Genomic DNA, 20894 nt, shown 5'->3' with positions numbered 1-20894 from the left:
GTTAGTTTCGACACAGACCCTAGAAAAGGGTCTGTGGTTTCGATCAGGCGCTACCCAGCAAACACAAAACATTTTCGACATCAATCGCAAAAGGTTATAAAAGGTTGTCTGAAATCGTTTAAATGTCGGGTTATATAAAGGGTATAGAACGGGCATAACACGTTTTCATAACATTAAAAAATTTTTGGCAAAAAATATTGTTGTAGTGTGTTTTCATGCAAAACGTTTTAAAACGTTTTCATAGCCTTTATATAACCCGACATTTAATGTTGTTAAAACGTTTTTACTTTAAACCAAAACCCAAAATGTTACTTGATTAAAACGTTTTTAAAATGTTTATGTGTTTCCTAGGTACATGTACAAATTTTTCCGTTTGTTTCAGTTTTGGTCAATGAAACTAGTGCTAAGCCTTGTGATTCATAATATTGAACGCGAAATGTTTCAAAATACTCAAGTAGTCGCACGGTAATTTATGCTGAGAATTCTGTGCCGCAAATGCTAGTCTTCATATACATGCATGTATAATACATGGGGCACTAGGCACTCCCGGTGGGAAGGTGAACGGGTTGCGCCACGGTTTTGGGATACATCAATTGGTGGGTTTAAAGTGAAGACCAAAGCTTCTAATTGAGCGTATTCAGTCCGCCCAGTTCTGCCCAGGAAACGTTGCCAGGCCTGGCCAAGCAGCATGTGCAATAATCATCTACCCCATCAAAAAAGGGAGGGGGACTTAGCTTTGAAGGGTAAAGGAGTCATGAAATTAACTGTTTTAACAAAGCAACGTTTTACACTGGCAAGCCCTCATCCTTGCTGCTGAGGTACCACTTCTTTACTCATTTAACCCTCACTTCAGGACAATGACTAAAGACAGCACTAGATCGTGGTTTGTGTTAGCTGTGGTTACCTTCAGTATGTTTCTGGAGATAGGCACCATCAAAGGATTCAGTATTTTATTACCAGACTTAAAGCAGCAACTTGACACCCACACTTGGATTATTGGCTCTAGTATTGCAATAATGACGGGGTTTGGTTATACGTTTAGTAAGTAAACACCATGTATTTTACCAAAAAGAAAATATTGATAAGTTTATACTATATATAATGATTTGTGAAATCATACGAAATCATGACGTTTAGTAGCACGGTTTTTTGATGCGATTATTTTGATAAAAGTCTTAGAAGCATAATCTTCTGTAGCAAAATCAATAATTATTGAAATGTTTTGGATTAAACAAACGCACTTTTATTATTCCATATGTTACTTGTCCTTAAACGTAGTAAACCAAAGCAACCCAAAAACCAACCTCCACTTTGCAATAACCATTTACGCGCGTTTTGTGAAGAAAAACAACAATATCAAAACGTTTTAAATATTCATTTTACACAGCCGTGACATAGCCTATTGAGTGGTCACAGAGTTGGTGTCAAAGGTCATTAAGGCATCACTTCCGGTCCGATACGAAATACCTTCAAAATGCATGTCTCTACTGCCACAAATGACCGTCATAGCAGAGTTATTGGGTATTCAAAGATTTGAGATCAAAGGTCATGAAGGGGTTACGGCACGGATGTTCTCGTCGTGTTAGTAGTTACATTTCTTTATCTTTGAACTTCTAATTGAATTTTTAGCTAAACATCCATTCTGGTTTGAATTTGTTTGAAACAGGTTTGCTAACAGATGCTTTAGTTAAGATATTCAGCCCAAGAGTTTGCGTCATGACCTCTGGATTGATCGCAAGTATTGGTCTAATTGTGTGCTCTTTGTCAACAAGTCCATTCACACTTCTTCTGGGCTTGATTTTTACAAGTAAGTAACAAAGGAACAAAGAAACACACAAATAAGAAACATATGAAAAACAAATTTAAGCAGCCTTTCATTTCATCTTTCAAAGTGTCATTGTGAGATTTCATATAACTGGTGCCCTCAAAATTGTTCTGTTTAACTCAGAGAAATATTTACATACATCTAGAACTGGCCGTATGTATACCGATGCGTGGCCGCAAACGTAACCGTATTAAAATGAATTAAAAAGTTACGGCAAGAATTTTTGCACCACGTACGTCGAAGTTCACTTTTCAATGTGCGAATTGTAGTTAGGATAACAAAAACGACTGGTAAGCAAGTCTACTAAATGACCTCAAAAGGTCAATTCGTCTGAAAAATAAAAATGCCGGAGAAATCGCCAGACCCTTTCCAGATATAATACAGCATGTTTAGCCATTGTCAACATGGGATCATCGGCAGAAATATTTTCCTAATATACATGTATATCGGACAAGAGACAAGCTCTGATAACATCATGACGTAAACAATGACGTTAACAACGTACGGGTCATTAATAATTAATTAGGTTAACACACATACAGAGGTATCCAAAAGTATGCTAATTAGAACTTCAAGGAATCTGAATATGATCCTGGTATCCAAAATTATGTAAATGAGTTGACAGAAGTTACATGAACATGTGCAGTTAGTTTGTTTAAGTTAGTCTTCATCAGCTTACAATATAAAAATGTATTATTGAGTTACGATTATTGGAGGGGTGTAAAAAAGTGCTAAGACAATTTTGTCCACGAAACATGTTGAACATTATTTTTGAGTAAAGAAGTCTAAATATGGAATATAAAAAAACTAGATACGATAAAGTGAACAAATACAATAAATACAGGATTGAACTTTTTTCACAACACATGAAGTTTCTCACCTAAAATTTTCGGTAGTTTAGACAAAAACAAAATCGATTTGACGATTCTTGACTTGTGACGTCAGAACTGGATCGTAGACGCTTGATATCTTGTAGCACCCCGTCCTTATTCAAAGAAGGCTGGTTATCCCGGATGCTAATAACTTCTTCGACATCTCTTTCTAAGTACTGCGGCTCTCAGTCGAGGATATGCACTTCATCTAGGTCTACGTGCTGTCCTGGAAACTCTATGTGTATATACTGAGATACCACGGACACTACGCTAGGTAAAAGAACACAAGTGGTAAATCTTCTCGAAGTATGTTGATGGTGTACATATTGTATTTACAATGGAGTGTTTTATTTAATACATTTTGTGGCAATGGAGATCGCAGTTAGCCCGATTGTTTGCAATCCGTATTTGGAACAATTAGCCATCTCTAACTGCTCCTCATCCCCATTGTGGTGGTTCAGATATGTTGACGACACCCACACAAAATTAAAGACACGTTACACCCAGGAATTGACTGAATACTTGAATTCTTTTGATCCGAATATCAAATTCACCACAGAGGGTGAAGATAACAGGATTCTAACAGTATTGGTCGGCTCAACCAATATCAAGATCTATCGCAAACCCACACATACAAACCAGTACTAGAACTTTTTCTACGTACTGGGAGTGATGCATACGCTTTTCCATCGTGCAGACTCGGCAATTACTAATCCTGTTGATTATGACAAAGAAAGATCGCTCATCACTGAAGCTCTTTAAGTGTGTATACCCTAAGTTGGCATTTGACACAAGTAAATCGCCAAAGAACAGCACAAACGCCAACAGAGGACAAGTTACGATCCCCTTGTCAAAGTGGGAAAAGAATACGAAGCAATTAAAACGTATTTACAGCGTATACGACATTCTAATAAGTTTTAAGCCAACGCGTAAACTACGTCAACTGTTAGTTGCGCCCAAAGACAAAACGGACACAAAGGACGTTACGTGTCCCATTAATCGGATTCCTTTCCAGGTTCAGACTACCCGAGGACCCTGCTCTGAACAATACATTGGAGAGACGGGAAGATCTCTGAAACACGATACTTTGAGCATAAGCGGTCTCGCTCAACCTCGGGTGAGATATCACAGCACATATACATAGAGTTTCCAGGACATCACGTGGACTAGATAAGGTGCAGATCCTTGACATAGAACCATGTTACTTTGAAAGAGGGGTCAAAGAGGCCATTCACATCCAGGCTAACTAATCTTCTTTGATTAAGGATGGGGTGCTACAACTTATCAAGAGTCTATGATCCAGTCTGGCACCACAAGTAAATCGATAACGAACTGGATTATTCTGCTGATGAAGGCTGTGGTCTTTACAGCCGAAAATTGCAGGTGAGCAACTTTCAAAATGAGTTGTGAACAAAAGTTCAATCCTTCATTTATTTGATTACCATTACAGATGAAATTTCATGCTACTTGGAACAAATATAATTTTGCTATTGAAAATCACTGACCGTCACCTTTCTATCTTTCACTCCCAATAAAGGTTTCCTTTTAATTCAAGAAACCATTATGATTGGAATCATACCGGATTACTTCGACAGGTACTTTAAAGCAGCTGTTGGGCTTTATTCCTGCGGAACAGCACTCGCTATTTTAATATTACCGCTACCGACTCAAATCTTACTTGATACTTATGGTTGGAGAGGCACATTGCTTCTACTCAGTGGAATAACACTGCAATCTCTTCCATGTGGTACTCTTCTGTGTGGGGTAAAGAAGGTAGAAAAAAGAGAACACGAAGCAATTTTTGATTTACCGATGCATTCCAGTAGTACGTCTGATGATAAAAATGGATCCAACAAGTTACGCAGACGCTTAATAAAACATCTGGGCTTACATCTCATGACAAGAGCTAACTTTGTCACACGTGTTTTTATCCAAGCTTTAGCATGTGGGTATATTTTTACTGGATGGATAATCTATATGGTGTCATTCGCTGTATCTAAAGGTGCATCTTTGAAAGAGGCTACTATTATAGTTACTAGTGGAGGAATTGGTATGTTGGCAATAAGAATAGGGAACTCCTTGCTGCATAAGATTATGACATACAAACAACTTCTGTACCTAGCATCTGCAGTAATGGCGATCTCATTGTCTCTGACGACTATATTTACCGATTTTATAGCACTTAATATCATCTCATTTATATTTGGTGCAGCAATGGGTGTGTTTGGTATGGAAATGTACATATCTGCAAGTATGAACTCGTGTGATTCTGAGCACTTTCACTCCGTTGCCTGGTTACATTTAGGTTTTGGTTGGGCTGCCATACTTAGTGGGTTTGTTACAGGTAAGCCAAGCTATACACAGGGATACAGACACGCATCCCTAAACACATCCAACCTACACATCCAGAATCCTACCTACTTACACCAGGATTCTTGTGGGGTCCAGAATTATGTGTGTATAAAATATGTCAGTGGTTACTTCTGGGGTAGTTTTCTTACCACATCAAAAATATACCACCGATAGACTATGGGGAACCTTTTTTTCACACAGACCCACATTACCACCTCCCGCCCTCTGAGGTCCCACTAAAATGGAATCCTATAAGCTATTTTTGTTAGTGGGAACCCCACAAAGGAATTGTACACACAAGCTATTGCTGCAACTTACACTGTACCTCACAAGGATGCTCGCATCGGAGCAGCCCTTCCACACACAGTCACAGATACAAATATGATTATCTTTAATATGTACAAGAAATAAATGCACTAATTGCTTCTCACAATTGTTATTGAACTAGGCTATTTGTATGACATGACGGGCAGTTTCACCATTCCGTTCAATATCTTGGCAGCCGTGTCTTTGGTGGCAACATTATCGCTTGCAGTAGGAGACCTCCTTCTAATACAAAGCAACTAAGCCCTTGGTTATAATGTAATTAGCATTGGTCACCATGTGAAACATTCTACATTTACAATACCATATTGTCTATTAGCAAGTATATTGTTTATGAAGAGTAGTAATATTCGTCCTTTGCAGAAGTATTACAGTGACTCTTGAAAATGACATCGAGAACTTGTCACCTGTGCCTGATCCGTGAAGACCAACACTCCCTCATTTCAAATTAAAAGTTTTGGTTTCTCTTTTGTTTAGAAACCAAAAATCAAGGGATTAAAAGGGGGGAGCAGGTCTGTCTGCAATCATTGCAATCACAAACACTTTTGTGCTGGGAAGACACAGTAGGATATATAACCATATTACAATGGATTATTGTGCTAACATAACGTCACTGGGCGGGAAAACCTCCACTTTTTGCCCTTGAACATGGATGAAGTAAACCATTCAATATAAAGTCTATACCTACAAGGCTTTATCCATGTTCAAGGGCCAAAAGTAAATATGAGGTGTTTCCTGCATGTACTTTTGGTCCTTGAACATGGATAAAGCAACCTCTTCAATATAAAGTCTACACCTACCATACTGCAGTTACTGTCCGTTTTCCTATACACAATACACAGTGCTCTCACCATTGTCGCGTGACCTCAACAAATGATGTATGTTGGGAGAATGGACACTTGCCTATTAACATCACTGTGTGAAAAATAACCAGCCAATATTTTATTTATTCTCCAAAACTTCTAGCAAATATATTTCTCTAACATGACCTAAAATTACAGCTAGGTTAGATGTTCAGAAATGGTCGCACTTTTGTAAAATATGAGTGAGGGCAAGGCATAGCTAGCCAACTCCCCGTGTTAATTGAATGGAGATTTGACCGAAAATATTGGTATCGGACCGCTCACTTCTGAAGGATGCCACAAAAAAACGGTAAAAGCTACATTTAAATTATTCTAAATAGGTTCTAGAAAATAAAGTTTTGTAACATGTCCTAAATTTTTAGATAATTTAGATGTTTGGAGAGGGTCGCACTTTTGTGTTTTAGGAAGGATATGTAAACGACAGATAACACCAAAAATATGAAGAAATTATTTCCAAACCGTGTTAAGTCAACAATCATTATGTTGCTCATTTTGAAGAATGCTGGTTAACAAAAAGCAGGTCTTTGTCTCATTTCGTGAACAAAAGTACACATACCATTGTTTCCTTTCGTTTCCTTTATAATCGGTTACCCAACTGAAGCTATAATACGCAAACTTTATTGCGATATCGCACATGAAAACAGTCACATGTGCACAGCCAGAGAAGATCCGATTTAATCAGTTGAGCTGTTTCAATGAGTGTTATCTTGGTTTAATAGCTTTTAATGGGGTTAAGTCCTGCAAAGGTCGAGATGAATTCTACTGTAGACATGACTGCATCATGCAAGGCTTTATCCATGTTCAAGGGCCAAAAGTACATACGAGGTTTTTCCCACCCAGTGACCATCACTGGGTGGGACAAAGCAGGTCTTTGTCTCATTTCGTGAACAAAAGTACACATACCATTGTTTCCTTTCGTTTCCTTTATAATCGGTTACCCAACTGAAGCTATAATACGCAAACTTTATTGCGATATCGCACATGAAAACAGTCACATGTGCACAGCCAGAGAAGATCCGATTTAATCAGTTGAGCTGTTTCAATGAGTGTTATCTTGGTTTAATAGCTTTTAATGGGGTTAAGTCCTGCAAAGGTCGAGATGAATTCTACTGTAGACATGACTGCATCATGCAAGGCTTTATCCATGTTCAAGGGCCAAAAGTACATACGAGGTTTTTCCCACCCAGTGACCATACAGTTAGCAACCTGGACAACCGATTCTTTTGTTCTGCAAGGCTCACTCAGTCATTTAATTAGGCAATACAAACGATCGAATTTGGTGTTGAAATGAGCTAAATTTTGAGTTACACCGTTTCAGTGTAAAATTAATTTTCTCGGCCAAATAAAAAGCAATCATTTTCATTTTTTCAGTAAATGTCAGGTCAAATTGTAGTGCTTGATACTGTATTTTTTTTTCAAATCATAGTGTTAAACTTAGGCGTGAAATTCTGCCCGCGAGCCTTTTTTTGGATCAACCTTTTAGCTTTTCAAAGTAATATAGTTCGCTTATGAAGGATTTTTCCCAACTTTCTAACGCACATCACCGTGAGCAATATATCATAGTTTTGTCAGAATTTCCGTTTTGATTTCACCATTTTTTCCTCCCGCCTGAAAATTTTTAAAAATCAACGAGTGAAATCTAAGGCTAATACTAGCATTGTGGATCGATATCCCTGGGTTTAATAGGAATACCGGCATGGGTACAGTGTTGCCAGAACTTCAATATCATGCAACGAAATTCCCAGGCCTAATAGCGCTCCAACTGATCACAGCGGCGTAGCTGGGATTTTTTCCAAGGGGGGCAAGCCTATATGGGGCGGGGGCCCAAATCCACCAAATTTCCCCAAATAGACACTTTTTGCCAGGCTTATTGAATATAATCGTATGGTATTGCATATCGTATGGATTCTCCATCTCTCTGCCCCTCTTCTCCCTCTCTTCCCCTCTCTCTCTCTTTTTCTTCTTCTCCTCCTTTTCCTCTTTTTCCTTGCACTAGGGGGGGGGCCCAAATAGGCAAATTTTGCCAGGGGGAAATTGCCCTCCCCCCCCCCCCGGCAGCTACGCCACTAACTGATCATGTCAGTATAGCATGACGAGGATCTTTCATCACGTGAGTGATTAATTATTTGATTTCATCATCACATCATCGGACCAATGTGTTGAAATTTGCTTCTCCTCAAAACAACTTTGCCCGACAATCTTACATGCAATTGGGCAATATTTTTAACAAAACTTTCTTTTACAAAACATAATATATGTATGTTTTATGATCAAGCAAACTGTTTGGAACACACTTCCAAATAACCTTCGTAACGCCCCCAGACTTTCATTATTTAAACGCCAGCTTAAAACCAATCTTTATAAATTGATTGTTTTTATGTTTGTTTGTAAATGTCGTGCTTTACGCGCTTTGAGTTCCTCATCAGAGATTGTGCCTTATAAGAACCATTCATTATCATTGTTAACTAAAACAGGTTTTTGTTTTTTAACAAAAACCTGTTCAAGCAATTATTTAAAATTGCTTACCTAAAAACAGAATAACTTGGATGTTAATACTTGACGTAGTGTTTCAATTGTCACGAAGGTGACTGGGTATGGTGCCTTTTGTTTGTGTTTGTTCGAAACTGCTTTTGGAAACCCACCGAAAGTCATAGGCCCTAATGAAGCAGCCAAAACAATACAGGTTAAACATGGAAGTTTATAAAAACCTATTAAATAACCTTAAGGGAAAAAACATTTGTGGCAACAATAAGCCTTGCATTGGAAGTCATGGTTAAAGTGTGTTGAGTACCACCCCAAAGTTTCCCTACATACACCCCCACTACCCACCTCACACACCTCTGCACCCACCCCAACCCATAGGCCTACATGCACATGATATTACATAATAATATATAGCATAGCTATACATTTAGGTATACGCCTACATGTCAAATTAAAAACAAACACGAACACAAGTCTGAAGGGTGTAATGAAAATGGCAACCCGCGATGGGGGGGGGGGGGGGGGGGGGTAGGTCATACAAAATTCACCTGGAGATAGGGGGGACAGAAGATTATAATCCCTTATAATAACACGCTAATTTTTCTAGGTTTGGACCGTGTATTTTCCCATGGATGGACCTCAAGCGTGCGTCTCTTTTAAGAGAAAATACGGACTAACCTAGGTAAACAAACAAACAGACAGACAAAATGGTTTTCATAATCATGGAATCCATATAAATTGAAATTGCAGGCTATCACGGGAGCAAATTTTTTAAATTCACCTCATTTACCAGAAAACCCAATTGGGGATTTGGGCTACTAAATCGCTGGTCGGGCAATATGCTTTTCAATGGAAAATTGCCCTGGATGACAACAATGAAACTATCGACTATTTCTGCTGGTTGCGCACGAGATAAAAGTACTGAGTTTGACATTTTCAGAGCATGAAGGGAAAAAGGGTAAAATAAAAACGGAAATTCTGACAAAACTATAATATATAGACCCACACGATGTGCGTTACAGAGGTGGGAAATATCTTTCTTTAGCAAACTATATTAGTTTGAGACGCTAAAAACCAATTCCGTAAAAAGCTCGCAGGCGAACTCAAGACCTATAAAAATCAAAAATATCACACTAAAAGACACAATTTAATGCTTAATTTTAACACCAGGATTTAAAAAAATATATATATCTAAGCACCAAGTTTTTAACTGACATTACTGAAGAAAAAAAAAACATTGCTTTATATTTGACCGAGAAAATTAATTTCATAGCAAAAGGTGTATCTCTGAATTGTGCTGATTTTAACATGTATCGATCGACTTTTAGCGCGACTAAGCATTTCTAAAGAATCGGTTGTCCAGGTGGCTGACTGCATAATTATTATCGGATATCTGTCACCGCGGTCGGTAGTTGATGCTCTCTGTCGTAGGTGGCATACTTTGATGTCACACTATAATTACACCCCGAGTTCTACGGCCCCGAGGCCTAGATATCATGCACGTGGGGGGGGGGGGGGCTATGCTTGTTTGTATGAAACATAAACGATGCTTGATAATGAAGATGATTTGATTATGAATTAGTTGATTGTCCAAGGTAAGCACAACCCCCTACATTCGATACATATTCTATCTCGAGCTCTCCTCCCCTTCCTTTCCACTTCCAGTGCTCTCACTCATCTGTTTCTCTCCCGACACCCCCCCCACACACACGCACCCCCACACCCCTTCTCTCCCATCTCCCTTCTCCCTCTCTCCCTCTTTTCTCATTTTTTTTCGAGAAATAAATAACTTCAATCGATTCCCGTGTATGCGATATGCATATGAATAGACACTCGACTAGGCTTCAAGTGTCTATTCTTTTATAATCTGGGTTGAAATATTTCGATGGTCTATATTTGTTCACATAGAAATAAGCTATGGCTAATTTGGAAATCGAACCCACGCATTAAAATGTAGATTGACTTGTTCGACTTCTCTGCTCGTGAATATTGCACTGCGAAATTTAAACATTTCTTTTGTATACTTAGATCAAGTAACTTCACACGATTATATATAATAAACTGAAAAGAAAGCCGAATCGCCTTGCTACAAATTTTAAGCCTCTAACAAAGGGTAGAAACAAAGATATCGATAATCATGTCAGTAAAGAGCTTAGGCAGGGTAATATAGGAAACCGCGTGACCAAAACCAAAACTAAAACTAAAACTCAATATTTAAATTGAGGGACTGGGACAAATTAGATTGAAATGAATATAAAAAGCAATAATAATAATAATGGATTAAAAATAAGCCAAATTGATCATATTCTTTTCAGCTTAGGTGATACTTCAAAATTAGTTGAAAAGGGGTAATCACCAATGATTACGTGTTTGAGAATTCACGAGCCATGGCATATTGTGGATATTACGGTTTACTGTGTGCATTATGACAAAATTAACAAAATAAGATAGCAAACCGCTGTAAATCATGGCTTTATAAGAGGGTTTATTCCCTAAGACTTTTTAAAGTCGAAAAGTGATCGACAAGTTGTTGATGACACGTCGCTGTATTCGGTCATAATGGCTCATTGTGTAAGAAAAGATGTACTTTTTGAAAGTTGAACCTTTAGCAATTCAACCTTTGCAAAGAATGTAGAATTATCTAAACTTTAAATTACAATCCGCATGCTTTGTGGGTGTAAAAACGGCATATTTTCTTAATTCATAATGAGCAATTGCGTTAGGACGCAACGACGCGACGTCTGAAATTATAAATAGGGCCAGGTGTGTAAAGCAAAATACGCTACCAATAACTTTAACCCTAACACCCTAACACTTCAAAATGCTATAAATTGATGCATTATATGCGCTGTTCGTGCGTGCATCCCACGTGGTGTAATGACGCAATCGCCATATTTTTCGCCAACAAAACCTACTCCATCCAAAGGATGGGCGGGTACATGCACTAAAAAGGAAGAACTTATGAGGCATTAGCTGCCAAAGTAGTTGAAAGTGCAAGTCGACAACTCTCACCAGATTTTTCAAATACAAATAAAGAACATTGTCATGGCAATGTTTCACAGGATTTTGTGAAGAAAAGAAACTTGAATACAAAAAACTCAACTATGTGAATAAAAATAGACATTATCGTCATGAGAAGGAAGCGGGAAAGCTTATCTATAACACAAAGGCAATATTGGATTTTTACAATGACCTTAAGGCCCGGTCACACTATGACGGCAGATAACCAACGAAAGGTGACGAACGTGAAAATCACAAAATGTTGGCGGCAAAGCGACGGCAAAAGGGAAAAAGCTGACGAGTGGGAACAACCTTCAGCGTTAACACGACGGCAAGGGACGAAAAGCTGCGGCAAGAAACGGAGACTAGCGACCAAAATCGGACGTTGTCTGGGCGGCGAGTGACGATGTCTCGACGGAACCCGACAACAAGCAACGAGGTTACAATTTGCTGGCGGCAAGGAACGGCAGCTGACGGTGGATTGCGGCGACGATGACGTGACTCAGCGGCCGACATCAAAGCCTGTATCTATGTGCGGGTCGCATAGTCCACTTTGGCATTCCCACTCTTCACAACGTTCTGATCATCCCCTCAAAAATATTAACATCAATAATAATCAAAAATATTAACATCAATATCAATAAAGATTAAAAAATTAAAATCAATATCAATAATAATACAAACTATTAATATCTATATCAATAATGATCAAAAATATTAACATCAATTATTATAATCAAAAATATTAATATAAATATCAATAATAATCAAAAATAGTAAAATAAAAATCAATATTAATCCAAACAATTAATAGCTATATCAATAATAATCAAATATATTAACATCAATATCAATTATTATAATCAAAGATATTAATATCAATATCAATAATAATCCAAAATATTACACATATCAATAATAATAATTTAAAAAAATTGATATAAATATCAATGATAATCAACATATTAAAATAAATATCAGTAATAATCCAAACTTTTATATCAATATCAACAATAATCAAAAATATTAACATCAATATCAAAAATGATCAAAAATATTATCATCAATATCAATAATAATAAAAAATATTAACATCAATATCAATAATAATCAAAATATTAACATCAATATCAAATAAAAATATTAAAATCAATATTAAAAATAATCCCCAAAAAAATTAATATAAATATCAATAATAATCAACATATTAAAATAAATATCAATAATAATCAAAAATATTAACATTAATATCACTAATAATCAAATATATTAACATCAATATCAATAATAATCAGAAATATTAATATTTTTGATCAATATCAATATTGTTATTGATATTGATGTTAATATTTTTTATTATTATTAATATTTCTTTTACATGAACTTCAAAATTGCATAGTGCCGCACAGTCTATTGAAATCGATTAAAAATATTAAAATCAATATCAATAATAATCCAAACTATTAATATCTATATCAATAATAATCAAAGGATTCAATATCAATATCACTAATAATCAAAAATATTAATATTTTTGATTATTATTGATATTGATGTTAATATTTTTGATTATTATTGATATTGATATAAAAGTTTGGATTATTATTGGTATTGATTTTAATATTTTTTGATCTGTATGATTAAAGACACGCAAATAAAGCGTAGTGATTTATAGTGCGCTACGCACATGCACAAGCCTCAGCACACTTTACAGCACACCTACATTGACTACTGATGTAGTCAATGTAGGTCAACAAGGTTAGTTAGAGAGACAAATGCCTTCCTGAAATCTGTGTCCGAGAACAGAAATTGCGCAGAAAGACTTCTGAATGGGGAATATTCCCTTTTCCCAAATAAGTATAAGAAGGCAAATGGAAAAGACTTTGGCAAACCTTGTGGAAATTTCTTCTATGACGCATCGGTTATGTCAAGAGCTGTTGATTACTTGCAGGCAGGTGCGCAGTTTGGAGCCAAAGGTCTGAAAGATATATCAGCAGAATACTTTGAAGGTGGGAGATATTTTAATCTTTCACCAACAGCATCATGCACACTCAGTGGAAAAGAGGCTCATAGCGACGCTAACAAATCAAACTTAGTACAGTTCTCTCAGCAGAGTTTAAAGGAACCAACTGCCCGACTTCAAACCACTAGCAGTAAGGTGGCTATGAAGGCCAACCACACCATACAAGCTGTTCTTAACTCGTATACGCTCATGAATATTGTACCCAAAATTAGGAAAATTGAGCGCAAACTGACAAAGGAAGAAGGAACAATCAAGAAACAATTTGGTGCTCTAATTGCAAAGGACTCACACAGGAAGCAGAAAATAAAGGATAGGAAACAAAAGAATTGTTCACTGAAAAAGGTAAAATGGATGAATTCCGAAGAAGTAACTACCCCCCCCCCCCCAATTTTTTTTTTTTTTTTTTTTTCAGGGATAAAATGGGGCCGGCAAAGAGTAAAATGTCATTAAAATTAATAAAAAGGGACAAACAATTGACAAAAAGGACGAACATTTGGCTTTGCCCACTCACACTAAAATCCTGGCTAAGCCATAGACTGAATGGATTGCAAACTTTGGAGCTACTCTAAAATTAAAGATGCATGAGTTGTTGGTTGATTTGTTTAAAGGAGCATTCGCAACTTTCGAGTTGCGCGTTATAAGTTTCCATATTTTTTAATTATTTATTTCGAGTTTATACAAAAAAAAAAATAACAATATTAGTCAACAAACAATATTCCTGTCACATTTACACCCCTTGACAATATCTTACTCTCTCACTCTATGCAATCCGAAAAGTTGACAGTCCTGGTAAAAGAACAGTGCTAATGTTCCTGACCAAATCTTTGGAACAAGTGTTTTGGCATGCCTAAAGGATACTGAACAAATTTGGATTGATCTGACCTCTTCAAAGTGTCAGGCATTTGACATCCCCTCCTGTATAATAGAATATTCCATTTGAAATAAGATGCATGTTTTAATTCTGATTTTGTTTAAAACTTTGGAAGTATTCAAATTATTCCAAATTTTCATTTATTTTAAGTCTATTTAATTAACAAAGGTTGTCATTTTTTAGAGTTTCTCTCTTCATTTGGGAAACCACCTCTATTGATAAAATGGAATATTCCATTATTTTGTATTAAATTACATAAAACTTCTTTATTTTACTAAACCAAGTTGAACATTAAGGTCCGTATGCACAAAAGAGTTAGACCGGGTTTAAAGTTAGACCTGGTCTAAGTGGAATTTAGTCCCAGGAGAAAGGACATTTACATTTACTTAAGTTATTTTGTATTATTTTTGAACTTTTCATTTAAATCTTTAGAATTTGCTAGCCACTCTAGTAAGGAAATAAGAGTAAAGGACTATTTCTGATGGAACTAAATTCCACTTAGACCAGGTCTTACTTTAGACCCGGTCTAACTCTTTTGTGCATGATAATTATTTTCATGCTCCAGCCCCTCTACTGAGGTAAATACCTCTATTAAGAAAAATGGTATGTTCCTATGAGCATGCTCAGTACAAACAAACAAAAAAATAACAATTTTAGTCAACAATCAATATTCCTGTCACATTACACCCCTTGACAATATCTTACTCTCTCACTCTATGCAATTCCGGAAAGTTGACAATCCTGGTAAAAGAACAATCCTAATGTTCCTGACCAAATCTTTGGAACAAGTGTTTTGGCATGCCTAAAGGATACTGATATAAATTTGGATTGGGCTGACCTCTTCAAAGCGTCAGGCATTTGTGTGTGTGTGTGTGTGTGTGGGGGGGGGGTCAATTAAGGTCAAATAAGGGTAAAAATTCTAAATTATCCCAAATATACCAGATTACTCTCCTGGTCATTATGAATCCAAAAAGGTATAGTTTGTCCTATCCGCGACCTTTAGTTACGGAGCTATGGTAAGAAACGAAAAGGTCAACACGCTAGGCTAAGATTCAATTTCAATGATTTTGATGTCTATTTATATGTTTTCTGACATGACAAATGCAACATAAGAACTGAAAAAATCTAAATGTTGCCTTGACCTTGTAGCTCCGTAACTAAGGTCGCAGAAAAGGCAAACTATACGGTTTTGGTTCCTTATGACCAAGTGAGTATTTTGCTATACGTTTTAAATATTAATAAAAGAATTGCGATTATTTACAATTCTTACCCCTGTTTGACCTAAATTAACCCCTATCAAAAATCCATTACACTTTAAAGAGGGCAGCTCAAGCAAAAGTTGTTCAGCACCCTTCAGGCATCCCAAATCAACTTTTACACCTTTGTTCCACAGACTTGGTCACGGAAGGAACATTAGCATTGTTCTCTTACTAAGGGAGTGTTCAGAAATACTCGGGGGGGCTGGAAAATATGTGGGGGCCATAAAATTGTAGGAGTTCTGAATAGGGGGTGGGGTTAAAAAAGTTTTGGATGTTTGAACAGGGGGGTTTTTGGCACGTAGGGGGTGTAAAACTTTTTTTGCGAGATGCGCGCGCAAATCCTCCAGTGAAACAATGAAATTTTCATCAGGTGCTTTATGTATTTTCAATAGTCAAAGATATATGATTATGTGTTAAAAATTGTCATGTCTATAACTTAACTTTGAGGTTTGTGTCAGTTTCTTCTGGTCTGCTCTTTAAACACTAAAATGCTGCAATATCTTTGCTCTTCTTTAGTGTTGACAATTTTTACAATAATGTTTCATATAGTACAGATTATTAATTTATTATCACTGATATATACAACTAAATCATGTTGCATTACAATTATAGGCGGAGCAAGCTTGGAGAACCGGGGTACACGTCCCCCCTCCTAATTTTTTTTCCATGGGGGACATCCTAATAGAAGAAAAAATAAAGCAATAATTGCCATGTGCAACCTTTTTAGCACATCGAAAAGCACCGTGTTTTGGACTCAAATAGGGTAAAATTGCAAAATTTTGCGCTTCGCGATCACGCGAACTGGCCTATCAAATAGCAAAACACACCATTTCGGGCTGGCGTTGGCAGGGGGCGGGAGAGTGGCCCCTGACAAAAATTAAAAGAAAAAAGTATTTAGTGAAGCAGATCTCCAAAATCAAAATGAATGAAACAAACGGAATTTGAAAGCTTGGACTACTCCCTTGATGTAAGTATCATGTCACAATAGTTATCCGAAATGCCAAAAATGGCGCTTTCCACTTGCACAATTTTTTAGACAGGCTGTATATTACATGTATTATGTAGTCGATCTTGTTATGAAAGTGTTGATGACCTTAATAAAGTACATTTCCACATCCCGCCCTCATTTGTACTGCCAGTGAAGATACCCCATGAGAGCTTGATCCGATAACAAACGCTAGTGTATATTACAGTTATTATGTAGTCTTTTGTATTATGAAAGTGTTGAATATCAGTTTATATTATCCTTCATCCTGGCAACTTAAGTGTTAAATATGATTACTTTACTTCTGAACACAAAAAAGCAAGTGGTGTGGCCAGAATAACACTTTCTGATATGAAACGGAACTAACAACACCATGGCTCCTAATTTTTTTCCCATGGGGGACATCCTAATAGAAGAAACAATAAAGCAATAATGGCCATGTGCAACCTTTTTAGCACATCGAAAAGCACCTTGTTTTGGACCCAAATAGGGTAAAATTGCAAAATTTTGCGCTTCGCGATCACGCAAACTGGCCTATCAAATAGCAAAACACACCATTTCGTGCTGGCGTAGGCAGGGGGCGGGAGAGTGGCCCCTGACAAAAATTAAAAGAAAAAAAATCTAAATGAATGAAACAAACGGAATTGGAAAGCTTGGACTGCTCCCTTGATGTAAGTATCATGTCACAATAGTTATCCGAAATGCCAAAAATGGCGCTTTCCACTTGCACAATTTTTTAGACAGGCTGTATATTACATGTATTATGTAGTCGATCTTGTTATGAAAGTGTTGATGACCTTAATAAAGTACATTTCCACATCCCGCCCTCATTTGTACTGCCAGTGAAGATACCCCCATGAGAGCTTGATCCGATAACAAACGCTAGTGTATATTACAGTTATTATGTAGTCTTTTGTATTATGAAAGTGTTGAATATCAGTTTATATTATCCTTCATCCTGGCAACTTAAGGGTAGACGAGGTATTGTTGGTCGAAACAACCTAAAAATCGATTTTCATTATATAGATCAATATATTATTGAAAATTAACATCTTGATGTTTTGCAAAATTTCATTCTACAAATCGTATACTCCGCAAACTTGCTTAATTTATTGTTGTTAATTAGTTATGTACGTTTTACAAAAGTGTTGTTGTTTTAGCCCTCTTCACAACGTAACTCAAGAACCGCAGCACCTATAAAAGTATATCTGTGGTATTTTAATTCTTCTACACGCTCGCTATGAATTAAGCAATGCAATTTTTGCCAAAGCTCACTACCATTCGAAAGATGCCGTGCACTACCAAATCACAACAGTTTAAAATAATTAATAACCTTAAGTGCTAAATTTGATTACTTTACTTCTGAACACAAAAAAGCAAGTGGTGTGGCCAGAATAACACTTTCTGATATGAAACGGAACTGACAACACCATGGCTCAATACGCGTGTCATCGCAACCTCCAATGCGGTATTAGAATAACTGCATTAGCTTTATACTTAATTATCTTTATATATGCGACACAGTTGACTGTTAGTGGGCAAGACAGCAATAAGATAATTAAATGTGTAGAAGAAGATTTGTATGGAGATCAGTGGCCAAGAGAGAAAGTTTCAGGTACAAAATGTCACATGGAATGCTCATCTAACTGTACCTGTACCTTGGATAATGTCACCATAATCAGTAATTGCACAGATAGAGTTGTGTCTACGACTCCAGTATTGTATCCATTCGATGATGTGTATAACCTTAGCTGGGCTGGCAGTGATTTGCATAGTATTAAACCCATGGCATTTGCTAGGTTTGCAGGATCTTTACAAAGATTGTATTTGGATAACAATACATTGGGTGAAATACAGCCTGGTGTGTTTGAAGGACTGGTAAGTTTAGAGAAGTTAGACCTGTCTAACAATGTATTACGTGAGATTCAGCCTGGTGTGTTTGAAGGACTGGCAAGTTTGGAGCGGATATGGTTGGGAAATAATGTATTACACGATATTCAGCCTGGGTTGTTTGAAGGACTGACAAGTTTGAAGTGGTTATTCCTGTATAACAATGCATTGCATGAGATTCAGCCCGGTTTGTTTGAAGGACTGGCAAGCTTGACGAATCTAGACCTGGGAAATAATGCATTACACGAGATTCAGCCTGGTGTGTTTGAAGGACTGACAAGTCTGAAAGCGTTATTCCTGTTTAACAATTCTTTGCATGAGATTAAGCCTGGTGTGTTTGAAGAACTGACAAATCTGGAGGGGTTATATCTTTCGAACAATGCATTTAATGAGATACACCCTGGTGTATTTGAAGGACTGACAAGTCTGGAGGCGTTAGGCCTGGCAGGCAATACACTGCATGATATACACCCTGGTGCATTTGAAGGACTGGGAAGTCTGGGGAGGATATGGCTTGTTGACAATGCATTAATTGAGATTCAACCTGGTGCATTTGCAGGACTGTCAAGTCTGCGCTTGTTACACCTGGAAAGTAACCCATTTACACGAGGTACAGCCTGTTGTGTTTGAAGGACTCTCAAGTCTGGAGGGAATGGTCCTTTCTAACAATTCTTTACATAAATTATTCAACATGTTTGGGTCATTGAAGAACCTAGAGTTTCTGTGGTTATCCTATAATAAACTAACCTTTCTCCATCACAATACATTTGAGAACCAAACCAAGCTTGCAGATCTGAGACTTGATCATAACCAACTTAGTTGTCTTCCAGAAGACCTCTTTTCCAACATGATGTATTTGGAATATCTAAACCTTGCTGAAAATAATTTCGATCAAATACCAATACTAACAAAGTGTACATCTTTAAGAACAGTAAACTTGAAAGGAAATTCACTGCGGTGGATACATAGTGAAGTATTTACGGGATTAAATGAAAATGTAACTGTGTTAGTCACAAAGGCGGCAATATGTTGCTATGCAGCATCTATACAGTGTAAAAATGAGGAGCCACCATCACCATTCCTAACATGTACTCGCATGCTGACCTTTGACCTCCTTCGAATTTCTTTGTGGGCTATGAGTATCTTCGGATTTTTTGGAAATGTATATACTTTGTACGCCAGATTTAAGCTAAGGCACCAAAGTAATAAAGTCCAATTTCTTCTGATAACAAACCTAGCAATATCTGATTTCACAATGTGCATATACCTCATCATTTTGCTTTCAGCAGATGCATACTACACAGAGTTTTTCCCATCTAATTCTGAATCTTGGCGAAGCGGTGTGTTGTGTAGGTTTGCTGGAGCCCTGTCTGTGTTATCCAGTGAGGCTTCAACTTTCTTGATAACTCTGATAAGTGTGGACAGATTTCTGGGCATAAAGTTCCCATTTGGAGGCCGACGGATGGGTACAACATTATCTCGTGCACTAGTAGTGGGGTTGTGGCTAATAGCATTCATTTTTAGTATCGCCGCTTTTGTACTCTCAGGATTGGAGTCTGATTTTTATGCTGTTTCAGAGGTTTGTATCGGTCTGCCGATTTCACAATTAAAGATATACAATCAAACCACTGTTGGTATCAAAACGGAGTATGCCGGACTCTTCACTTATAACATAGATGACCAAGTATCACAGAATACATATGAGCATAGCAAAGCAACTATGTACCTATCTACAGCCATGTTTACTGGTCTGAACTTAGTTTGCTTTATAATCGTGGGATTCTGTTATGCAGTAATTTTTATAACTGCTCGAAAAACTACCAAAAACTCTGGACGTTGTCAAAGATCAAATGAAGAAAGACGCATGGCTATGAAAGTGTCTCTTCTTGTCCTCTCGGATTTTTGTTGCTGGGTTCCAGTTGGGATTTTATCGATTCTTGTCCAGGCTGGCGCAGTAGAAGTCAATCCTACAGCTATGCCTGGATAGCAACATTTGTGCTGCCTATTAACTCCACCCTCAATCCATTCCTATATACCTTGGGTGGGTTTTTATTTGACAAAGTTAATTGTCAATGTTGTAAAAGAGAAGGTCAAGACGAGAGCATCCAAATGACAGAAACGGTTAGATAAAGAAATCGTAGTGTAC

General features: G+C 37.1%; 1 protein-coding gene across 1 annotated transcript; it reads left to right on the top strand.

Moving 5' to 3' along the window:
* Positions 1-857: 857 nt before the first annotated feature.
* Positions 858-5616, top strand: LOC140143884 (monocarboxylate transporter 6-like). Its single transcript, XM_072165714.1, has 4 exons — positions 858-1041; positions 1667-1807; positions 4235-5041; positions 5498-5616. Exons 1-4 carry the CDS (start codon positions 858-860, stop codon positions 5614-5616), a joined length of 1251 nt encoding a protein of 416 aa, XP_072021815.1.
* The last annotated feature ends 15278 nt before the right edge of the window (positions 5617-20894 follow it).

The sequence above is a fragment of the Amphiura filiformis genome, chromosome 2, assembly GCF_039555335.1.
Source record: "Amphiura filiformis chromosome 2, Afil_fr2py, whole genome shotgun sequence".
NCBI lineage: Eukaryota > Metazoa > Echinodermata > Ophiuroidea > Amphilepidida > Amphiuridae > Amphiura > Amphiura filiformis.
The sequence above is the reverse complement of the archived record's forward strand: the minus strand, read 5'-3'. Positions and strand labels throughout refer to the sequence as shown.

Coding starts and splice junctions, on each gene's coding strand:
- LOC140143884 (XM_072165714.1), top strand. CDS start 858: ATGACTAAAGACAGCACTAGATCGTGGTTTGTGTTAGCTGTGGTTACC. Junction 1,042..1,666: donor GGGGTTTGGTTATACGTTTA/GTAAGTAAACAC, acceptor TGTTTGAAACAG/GTTTGCTAACAGATGCTTTA. Junction 5,042..5,497: donor ACTTAGTGGGTTTGTTACAG/GTAAGCCAAGCT, acceptor TTATTGAACTAG/GCTATTTGTATGACATGACG.